The sequence below is a fragment of the Geospiza fortis genome, unplaced genomic scaffold (assembly GCF_000277835.1).
Source record: "Geospiza fortis unplaced genomic scaffold, GeoFor_1.0 scaffold213, whole genome shotgun sequence".
NCBI classification, from domain to species: domain Eukaryota; kingdom Metazoa; phylum Chordata; class Aves; order Passeriformes; family Thraupidae; genus Geospiza; species Geospiza fortis.
Genome location: NW_005054399.1, coordinates 1,112,686 through 1,124,128, shown reverse-complemented (window position 1 = coordinate 1,124,128; position 11,443 = coordinate 1,112,686). Strand labels below are relative to the sequence as shown.

Sequence of the window (11,443 nt, the reverse complement as noted above, 5' to 3'; positions counted from 1 at the left end):
CTTTCCCTCCATGTTTTGCACATTTGATCTTGGACTGATTTAACCCCACATCAGGAGTTCAGATGATGCAGTGAAACCCCTGAAGTCCCTTCCAAACCTGATTTTTAATGATGTTCAGCCATTAATGAGCTCCTGCTCCCATTTAAAGGGAGGAGAGGCAGGGGAACACAGAAAATCTGGTTGCTAAGAGTTCTTCACGTGCACAACCTCACTAAACCACACAGTTTCTGTTACCACTGAAGTCTAAATTTGTATTTATCTCTCACCTACGACACGTCTTCTCCCTAATTTAAAGATGGCAAGGCAAAAAGAACTGCAGCAATTCCAAAAATCCTGACTTTTCCTTTTGTTGGTCCAGAAATCGGCTCAACCCCAGCTCATTCCCACAAATCATACCAAGGAAACATTTTTGGCCAAAGGGACTTCAAGGAGAAATCCACAGACAGCTCCATTCATGGAGTTTGTTCCCTGCTCCAGGCAGATCAAGGAGTCTGGATTTAGAGGAAGATCAAACTTGACCTCTGGCTCTCACTTCCACCAGTTCTGATGCACGAAGAGAACACAGAAAATGCAATAAAGCTCAAAATAGAGACTTGTGAAGAATCCCAGAGAATTCCAGAAGGGGTTCTGCCAGCATAAATACAATTAAACAATATTTAACCTTCAGTAGCATCAAGCAGTCAAATAAATATCCCTAAGAAGACAAGTTAAAAGAAGGGAAGAAAACAATCCCACATCATTCCTTCTCCTCCTTCCTGCAGGAAAAAAGGGATAAGAATAGATAAGAACACAGGACAAATGTCCTGGAAAAAAGCCTTAATTTTATTGCTCTAACCAATGGATTTTTAATCTGTGGCCAAAAGAAAATACCAGATAGGAATGGGCAGGAAAATGGAATTTTTTTTCCATTTTTATTGCAATGCTGTGGCTGCTTCCAGCTGGGATCCTGCAGGGAGATGGAGAAGGTGCTCCAGACAAAGAGCTTTTCCAGTCCTCTCAATGATTAATAAAAGACAAAAAATCAATCCTTTAACCTGACCCAAACTACTTCTCTGCTCATCAAATATTCCTGATGGAAAGCAACCAAAATCCACGGACTTCCACCCAAACTTCCACACCCCAGATCAATTAAAAGGATGGAGAATACCCCAAGAGCTGGATTCCTTAAAAAGGGTCCAACCTCCCTCTGAGCTCCCCACTGCCCTGAGGTGTCCAATGCCAAGATCCCAACCCTTTAATTAATAATTCTTCCATAAAAGAACACCCACCAGGACCCATCATCCCCAGGAAAAATGGAGCTCCAAAACTCCATGGGAAGAGCTGGAATCACCCTCATCAATCACTGCCAGAAAACTTTTATGGGATGTAGATCAGGGCAGAAGAAGGGCATGGAATGGGAAGGAGACACAGATAAATCAGAAGTTGGAAGTGACATTGGATAATGGAAAAGAAAAACTCCAGCAGCTCCTTGGATGCCCTTCGGTTTATTGTGATTATCCAGGGGTTACTCTGCACATCAAGGTTTATTTAACTTCAGGAAAACACAAAAATAAAAATCAAACTTTTCCCTCCGTGCTGGATCTGAGCTTTGGATGGAAGCAAGCCTTGAAGGCAGCTCTGCCCAACTCTCATCCTGCCTCCATCAAAAGCCTGGAGACAGCACAGGGAATTTAGACAGCTCCATGCTGAGAGGTGTCAGCCTGTGGGAGCCAGCCCTGATCCTCTGTTTGCACTGGAGCCTCCCCAGCTGGTCTTTCTCACTAAAAATCAGGAGGAAAAACTTCTTATCTCCCACTTCTGAGGTGGATTCTGCTCTTAGGTGGGCTCTGGGCTCACAAAACATTCCCTGGAGCTGGCTGCTTCCAGGTGAAGCCAAGCAGGTGGGTTTTCCCCAGAGTTTGGGACAGCTGGCAAACACTGCAGGGACACGGAGTGCCAGAATTGCTTGGCGTCTCAAGATCCTTCAAGCACAAGGGTTTAAAATCCAGCAGAATTCCATAAATCAGGTGGAGGCCAGGCTGGACAGGGCTTGGAGCAACCTGGGATAGTGGAAGGTGTCCCTGCCCATGGAACAAAATGAGCTTTGAGGTCCCTTCCAACCCAAACCATTCCATGATCCCATAAAATAAAGCCAATGTCCTCTGCAGCTGCTCTCACATCTGCCAAAAATCCTCTTGAAAACGCTTGTCTGGGTTTGGGTTGTTTTTTTTTTTTTTTTTTAAATAGAGCAAAAGGCTGAAAATAATCCCACAATACAACATTTACAGGAGCACTTTGTGGGGTATTGCTGCTCAGCCTCGCTGGGGCACTTTGCTCTGGTTTTCCAGAGGGAAAACTCATCCTTTGGAATGAAATGGGAACAACCAAGAGAGGGAGAAGCAAGAACCCCCAGGGTATTTGTGACCACAGCTGGAGCAGGCTCAGAGCAGCCCCACATCCCTGATTTTCTTTCCCAAATCCCTCTGTGCCACAGGAGAACCCTGCAGGTGACAGTGGCCATGCCACACCTCCCGTCCCAAATCCCCTCCCAGCCTGGGCAGGTGGGGCTCAGAACGCACAAAATGAGGATTGTGCCCTTGGGGTCATTAAAATCCCCACTCCCTGAAGGAATGGAGGAATAAATCACCCCCTCCCAGCCTCATTCCAGCTGGGGAATTCCATGGGATCTCCTTAAACCCCAAAGAAGTGGGAGCTGTGTCCACCCTGAGCACTGTCCCCAGGCATTGTCACACCAGCTGAACTCCAGCCCAAAGGGGTGGCAGCAGTTTGGTGCTGGGCAGCACTTCCCTGGTTTATAATCAATTTGGAACAAGCTTTTCTTGTTTAAAAATCCCCTTTTTAGCACAAACAGGGAGCAATCAGCCCAAGCTGGGTGTTTGGACATCAAATCCTCCTCAAAACGGTGGGAAAAGGTTGCTGTAAGATTCTGATGTATTTTTGAGAACTGAGCTGGCACTTCCCTGAAGCCCAGGCTTGTTCCTGCCCCTGCACAGAAGGGAACTGGGAGCAGGCAGAAAGCCTGGGGTTTAATGGGAGGCTTAACACAAATCCAGGGAAAGCTCGGGACAGATAACAGAGAGGCTCCTGCGAGATAAGAACAAGTGCTGGCTTGATAAGGAGCCCAGGAGAGCTCAGGGCCAGGATCAAACTCTGCAGGTGAACCTGAGAACAGGTTCAGTCCTACACACCAAGAGCAATTACAGCAAATTAAACTAATTGCCTTTTTCCTAGTGTAGATTCATGAATGGTTTGGGTTGGAAGGGACTTAAAGCCCATCCAGTTCCAATCCCAAAACTCTCCACCATCCCAGGGTGCTCCAATCTGGCCTTGGACACTTCCAGGGATCCAGGGACAGCCACAGCTTCTCTGGGAAAGCCATTCCACCCTCGCAGGGAGGAATTCCTTCCCAATATTCCATCTATCCCTGTCCCGTCATGATCTACCCCTACAAAAAGTCCCTCTCCCTCTTTTTTGACCCAGTCCAAAATCACCCCTCAGCTCAGCTCCAACAGCCAAACCCTGAGCTGAAGCACCAGACAGGATTAGGAGAGAATTCCCTCAGCCACATCCAACACCAGACACTTCCCATCTAACTCAGGCCACGCTTTCCCAAATTGTGAGAGACCAGGATCCAACTCTCTGCTTTGAAACAAACGGTGGAGACAATTCCAATGAACTTGGCAACGCTTCAATCTGAGCCTGAGTGCAGGAGAGCTCCACCCCTGACAGTCACCCAGCCCACTTCACCTTTCATCATGGAATGCCAGGATCACCAAGTCCATTTTTGGAGAAAGATCACAAAATCCCATAAAAACTGAGGTTGGGAAAGCCCTCCAGGACCATCAGCCCGTGGGAGCCAGCACTGATCCACTGTTTGCACTGGAGCCTCCCCAGCTGGTCTTTCTCACTAAAAATCAGGAGAAAACCTTCCCATCTCCCACTTCTGAGGTGGATTCTGCTCTTAGGTGGGCTCAGGGCTCACAAAACATTCCCTGGAGCTGGCTGTTTCCACATGAAGCCAAGTTGGGGCTTGGTGATTCCAAGCTGTGCCTGATCCCCACCTTGTCCCCAGCCCAGAGCACCGAGTGCCACCTCCAAGAATTCCTTGGACACTTCCAAGGATGGGGACTCCAAACCTCCCTTGCAGCCCCTTCCAAAGCCCGACCACCGAATTCTCCCCGAATTTCTCCCAAGAACACACCCCCAGCCTGCCAAAGGCATTTCTGTTTGTTTCCTTTTTCTCGAGGCCGGGCCAAAAGCTGGTCACAAGAGCAGAGCAGGAACAATCTGCTCAGGGAAAGGCTTTCCCCCTTTCTGCAAGGCCAGCGTTCCCATTCCACCCACTTACATTCCTGGATTAAGGGAAAATAAAATCACATCCGCAGGCCGGCCAGCAGTGACACAGGTCGAGATCCAGGAACATGGCAAAGGGCTGGAAGAGAATTCCAGGCATGGAAAGCTCTTTGGAGAAGTTCTGCACTCCTTCCAGCACCACCATTTCCATCAGGCCTCGTTAAGGAGTATTTTATCCCTTCAGCTCATTTGCATAATTGCCGCAATCAAAGGCACTACTTTACAGTAATAACTTTAATGGCAGATTTTTCCTCAAACATTCTTTTTTAAATGCACCGAGGTGAGGTCGGTGCAGCCATGTGCCAGGAGAAATCCAGGCAGGAGGTGACCCTGAGGGAGTGTGGGGTGTGGACAGGGACCAGTTGTTTTTTGTTTTGGGATTGTTTCTGCTCAAGGTGCATCCCAGAACCAAAATATTTGTCAATTAAAGAGCACCCTGGTTGGTACATTGGGAATTTCCTGCTTTTTTCCCCCATTAATTTGCTGCTATTGTCTTATTAGGAGGGAATCTGGCTCGTTTCCAGGTTAAAACCAGGTTTCGGAAGGGAGAGTCCAAATCTCAGCCTTTGGTTTGGCTTTACAAAAACGGGATGGTTGGGTTGGAAGGGACCTTAAAGCCCATCCCATTCCAACCCCTGTCATGGGCAGGGCCACCTTCCACTGGAGGTTTGTCCTGAAAATTTGGAGCTTCAGCCTGTATCCCTCAAATCCATGGAGACAAGAACATGGAGATAACATCTCCAAAGCTTCAGCAGCCTTGTAAGGTTTATTTTGAAGACAGGCAAGAAGCACTGGCCTAATTTTTAACATAAAACACAGAGAAAACAAGCTGAGATCCAACTGGAAGTTCTCAGCAGAAGCCAGCTGGGATTTCCACCCTGCAGCTCCTGTGTCCTCCAGAAAACCCAATTTCACCTCAAACCCCAGCTGCTCCACCAGTGCATCTCCAGCTCCACGGTGCTGGGATGTTCCTCATGGAAAGCTTCTCCAGGACCACGGGAGCATCATGGCTGTGCCCAAGCAGGCTCCACACCTCCTCGCTGGGCCAGCAGAGGATTTGGGGGAACATTTCCCCTCTATAATGGGAAGTAATGGTGTTTTCCTCACTCTGAGCCTGACATCTTTACTTTTTCCCCTGGAAATCTTTCTCAGCCCCACTTTACAGGCCCTGAACCAAAACCTTGTTTCCAGTTCTGCTGGGAAGAGCTGCCTCTGATGCTGGTTAGCACACAAGGGAAGGGGCAGCAGTTCTCCACGCCAAACAGGGAATGTTCTGGGAAGAAATGGGGAATTAAAGAGACGTAGTGTGGCTTCTGGCCCTGCTGATTCAGTGCTCCCAGAGCCAAGCTCATGCAGCCTGGCTGCAGCAGGTTTCTGATAGCAGATATCAGCCACCAGGCTCCCAAACAAGCCTGGCTCAAGCCAAGGCCCCGCTGCCCTTTAGTGCAGGCCTAACAACATTAAACCCAGGCACAGGGTGAGGCTGGGCAGGGAATCAGACAAGGCATAAATTAAAGCAGAGGATATGAATTCCGTGCAGGCTGCAGCACTGGGGTTAACGTGGGTCTGGAAGCAGTTTAGGGAAAACCTGGAGTGGCTAAGGGCCAGCTCTGAGCTGAGCTGCTCTGGCCTAATCGTTTCCTTCAGGCAGGCTACTCCAGCTCACTAATAGGTTTTAATAAAAACTTCCAATTGGGCCAGTAAACCCCTCATTAAGCTGTTTTTAAAGCATGAATTTAAGAGGGCCGGGGGTAAAAGGTCAGGGGGAGTTTTTAATTCAGACCGGCTGGCAAAAGGTGCTGTTGTGATTGAAAACACCAGAGTTCAAGTGTCCAGGGCCACATAAACATCCGACTCTGTCACTAGACCTGCTTAAGTGACAGCTTGAAAAATAGATTTAATAAGACAGAGAGAAAAGTTTCCCACTCTTACAGCAGCAATAGGAACAGCAGATCCCAATATTAGGCAGGAATGGTTGGGAAGCAGCTCCAGCCCTCCCATCCTGGTGTGGGGGGTGAATCAAGAGCAGCCCGTGGCCAGCTGGGTGTGCAGCCATTGCCAGGGGCTCTGGGGTCCAGGGTTGGGAATTCTCTGGGAATACCATGGAACCGCCCAACCCCACGTCCTGCTGCCAGCCAGGGACTCCCCACACAACCAGAGCTTGGGGATTCTGTGCTGCCATGTGGAACATCACAGGATCCCACACTGGACTAGGCTGGGAGGCAGCTTTAGGCTGGTCCGGCTCCCCCTCCTGCCATGGGCAGTTTCCCTCTATCCCAGCTCTGCTCCAGCCTGGCCTTGGGCTCTCCCAGGGATGGAGCAGCCACAAAAAGCCTTCAAAATAAGGGAATTCTCCTGGGCAGCCTCCCCCACCGCAGAGGGGCCTGCAGCAATCTCCAGCTCAGCTCTGAGCACAGCTCAGCCCATCCCCACCTTAAGCCAAGCTCTGGATCTGCACCCCTGAAGTTTGACCTCAGTTGTTGCATTTTCCTCTCGTTTTCCTCCATGACCACAGAGCTGCTCTCCAGGCTGGAGCAGCTAAAGGAAAACTTCCCCCCTTCCCTGGGAACACTCACAGAGCAGAAACATCTCCTCCATCTCACCCAGAACGCCAGCTGTGCACTCGAACATTTAATTTTATGTCAATGCACATCTAAAATTCGAGATCCCTGAAGACCTTTTAAAAGAAAATCCTCCTTGGAACAATTTGCATTGAAGCAAAGAGTGAGGATTTAACAAGTGATGGAGAATTACAAATACTCGGCTCTCAACTTTTTATTCTACTTCTAATCAAAACACACTTCAGCTCAAATTCTGAGCTAATAGATGCAATATCAAACTGGGGGGCATTTTGGGTAGGAACTCAGTTATTTGCTCACTCCATGTTTACAGATAATGGAAAAAACCTCCAGAGTTTGTTCAGGGATTGTCTTTTCTCCACACCAAAATTAACAAGGAAGTTTACTGGGGGAGGGAGGGGAAAAAAAAATTCTGCTTTTAAAATGTGCTTCTAATTCTGGCCTGCAAGGAGAGCAGGAGCCAGGCTCTCTGGAATGATCCCTAAGGAAACATTTGCTTTGGCTCCACACAGGACACTCTGGAGCATCAGGAGTCAAATGGGATCAGCTGCTCCTCCATCCCTTCTGTTTAATGATCCCATTGAAAGCCACGAGGGCAGCAGAGCCATTCCTGCCCTTCCTGCCTGCTCCTTGCTGGGAACAGGGATCCAAAACCACTGGGATAATTCAGGATCTCTCTGGACAGTGACCTCATTTTCCCTGGATTTTCACCCTACACAGATCCACTACAACTCACTCCATCCTTGCAGCTTTCCTGCTTTTAACTCCCCAGTGCCACCTTTTTTTTTTTTTTAGCCAAGACAGACTCAGGACCCTCAAAGTTTCTTCTGAATATCTGGGGGCTCCTTAAAACCAGAAGGCAGAGCAGAAAAAAAAAAAAGAGGAAAAAGAAAGCCTGGAAAAGAGCAGCACCTTTTCCAAGCCTCTGCTAGAGCAGGGATAATAAATCCCTACATGGAATCAGATCTCCACTGGGGAAAAAAGGAACCCTTGGAGATTTAGGCTGAGGATGGAGAAGCCAAGAAAGCTCTGGAGGAGCAGCCTGGTCCTGCAGCTGTGCTCCAGTGAGGGCAGGCAGCACATCCATCCATCCATCCATCCAATCCCAAAATTCCATCCAGGAACAGCCTCACCAGAACAGCGCCCTTCCAAAAATAAGGAGGAAAAGTGGCCCTGGATCTGTGCCCATCCCCAGGGAAGGACCCAGGTGCCCTCACCACCCCACCGGCTCCAAAGCCAGGTTTATATCACAGTAACAATAAACTGAGCCTAAAGTGATCCCAGCTCAGCTGATTCCAGGCCTGGCTGATGCCCACTCCAGGATCTGCATCCCTGAGCAGCCCCTCAGCTTCCAGGGATGAACAGCCCAGCCTGGGGCTCTGCATTCCTGGTTCTCAGCTCCTTCCCTCCAGTGAGGAGCATTTTTAATCACTTTTCCCCATCAGGACTAAGGGCAAAGAGCAAAACCTGTGGCAATACCAGTTGATCCCACAGCTTGTTGTTATTTCCAGGCTCTGGAGCTCTTTAAAATTCACAGGGACAGCCTGGAGATTGAATAGAGGCTACCAAAATCCATCCTGAGATGTAGCAAAAAAGAAAAAAAAAAAAAAACCCTCACACTTCCTGGAGGGGGATAGGAAACAGTCAGCACTTACAAAGAACTCTCCAGGAATTTCTTTTTTGTTTAAGGATCTTGCTTTGAAGTAGATGCTCCCAAAGAATGAGGCTTCCAGAGCTCAGCAATATTTAATGTACTGCCCCAGCAATGGATGACAATGTTGTTGTTTCAGCTATATTATAACAAAAATATTGTGGTTTTCCTGTATTCTGACAAAAGGAACTGCAGATTTACATCTCCTTCATCTCATTCCGAAGGAGCCCTCACGCCAAAAACGGGGAAGGGAGAGACCCCACTGGGTACAAAGGGCTCCTTGGAGGGGGATCTCCACTTGGGACACAAGGAAAAGCCAAAAAAATATGAAACACCACTTGAAAAACAACACAAACAAACCATTTTTCTACACCCATCAGCAGCACACCCAGAGGATGAGCAACTCCAGTCCAATCCTCTGGGTTTGTGTTGTCCTGGATTAAATATCCACATTTAACAGGGAAAATTTATCTGGAACGCTTTATGGAGCAGAATGGAGAATTCTCCGTATTCTGGTCTCCACCTCAGCGTTCCCAGAAACCCTCAGACAGTTCAAGGAGCAACTTGAACTCCAGAACATTCCATGGGGAACGAGGAGACAGCTGCGATTCCCAGAAGGAAAAGGGATCCGACCTCCCTGGAACACGCCAGTGGGATTTGACCATTCTTGTGCCTCCTTTCTGAATAACCAGATTCCATCTGGGAACACAAATCCCCTTTCCAGCCATGATCCAGAGTCCTTCTCCACCCACCCACCCCATGCCATTCCTGAAGGGGGAAAACACAGCCAAAAAAGGCTGATCCAAGGTTCTATTCCATGGCAGCAATTCCCAGAAAACCAGCAGTTTTCCTAATATTTCCACAGAGGGGAATGCTTCCAGCAGGATTTCTAATCTTCCATTTAGGAATGGGTTGGAAAACTGCAAAAAAATCCAATTGGGAAAAAAAATGAACTCCAAGAGAGCAACACCTGCAGCTCAGCCCAGGAAAAAGCCCATGATAGGAATAAGAGGTTCCTGATACCCAAATCATCTGTGGAAAGGGAATTTGGGAGGAAGAGATTCCCTCCCAGGAATATCCTTCATTCCCTTCATCTCAAACATGATTTTTCCATCAACCCTCCTTATCCACAATTTACAAAATTTCCTTTCTTTAAGGGCACGTGGGCAGAAAGAAATGCAGTGAAATTTAAACAAAAGCTTAATAAAAAAAATAAACTTCATAAAAATACCCTTAAATTAAAAAAAAATCAAAAATTAAATATGCCAGGCAAAAGAGAAAAAGAAAAAAAATTAAACATGCCAGAGGAAGAGCAAGGCAAGCTGGAATAATGGAAAAGCTACATACCCACAAATGCATCAACAAAATATTACTGCAGCTTTTGGCTCATTTTTAGTCACTTACCAAAGGAATACCTGCAAAACAAAATGAAGAGAAAGCAAAATAATTAAAATTGGGGTGGATAAATTCAAGGGAATGACATCTTCTGTTGGTTTTGTTCCTCACTTCCAACATCTGGAGTTTCAAAACGCTGTCAGGGAGTACCGAAAAGCCCTGAACTGCATAAAATGTACCAAAAATGGGAAAATGCTGCTGCATGGAAATGGAAGAGGAGAAAATTCCTGAATTTTTGGGCTGTTCAGCACTCCAAGGAATTGTCCCCTTTCTTTGGGACACAGAAGGGCTGCTCCTGCTCTTCCCACTGCAATTCCCTTCAGCCTCAGCTGCACCAAGGTGATTTTCTGTAAAATTACCAATTCTGATTAAAACTGACTTTTAATCCCAAAGCTGAGCAAGTTTTAAGACGCTGTTCTTCAAATTTTGTTTATTCCCAGTATGGCTTCAACCCCACATCAGGAATTTGTATTTACTTATATGTATTTGTATTTATTTATTTGAATTTATTTATTTTAAAATATTTGTATTTATTTATATGTAATTGATTATTTATATGTATTAGTATTTATTTATCTTGTATTTGCATTTATCTGTATTTACTTATATGTATTTGTATTTATTTATTTGAATTTATTTTTATATATTTGTAATTATTTATATGTATGGGTATTTGTTTATTTATACATATTTGTAATTTATTTATATGCATTTGTATGTGTATTTATTTATATGTATTTGTATTTATTTATATTTGTATTTGCACTTATTTATATGTATTTGTGTTTATTTATATTTGTATTTGCATTTATTTGTATTTGTATTTGCATTTATTTGTATTTATTTATATGTATTTGTAGCATATTAAACTAAACCAAAAAACCCCACCCCAATACTAAGAAACACAGCACATTTCAAAGATTTTAAGAAGGATTTGCTACAACTGAAAATATCCTGAATAAGTTGCATTTTACACTCATCACCGATGGGTTTTTGAACCAATCAACCTCAATATTTTACACCATACTTAACAACAACTTCCTACAGATTTACTGATGTTTAAAGAGAAAAAAATAGCAGGATCATTTGTAATTTAATGAATAATAAAAGCAGCTTTTTACGAAGTTATTTGTCATTAAGGGAACCTCACTCTGCTGATCTCCATCCTGCTCAACACCAACTCACAGGAACCACTCTCATTTCTTGGCACAAGCTAAGAACCCCCTGAGGCCCATTTAAAACCCCCCCCCCCCCAAATGAGGAATTAATAAAATATTGTATTTTGCTGAACCACATGAAGTTTTCTGACGTGTGTCTGGTGCTGATTACATCAATCCAGGCTCCCGGCCCCGTCATGTGATGACAGGCAAACACGTGTGGATTTATTTCTCTGAAGAAGCCTGCGAGACAAATGCCAAGGAAACCAAACCAAATGGCCCACTCTGAATCCATAAAAGCAGCAGGA

General features: G+C 45.9%; 1 protein-coding gene across 1 annotated transcript in view; it reads right to left on the bottom strand.

Annotated features, from left to right (window-relative positions):
* The window catches only part of LMF1 (lipase maturation factor 1), a 143,931-nt gene that overhangs the window by 107,673 nt on the left and 24,815 nt on the right, over window positions 1-11,443 (bottom strand). The window contains exon 4 of the mRNA XM_031061065.1: window positions 9,988-9,998. Within this exon, the coding sequence (XP_030916925.1) occupies window positions 9,988-9,998 (11 nt within the window). The remainder of the gene's footprint in view (window positions 1-9,987; window positions 9,999-11,443) is intronic.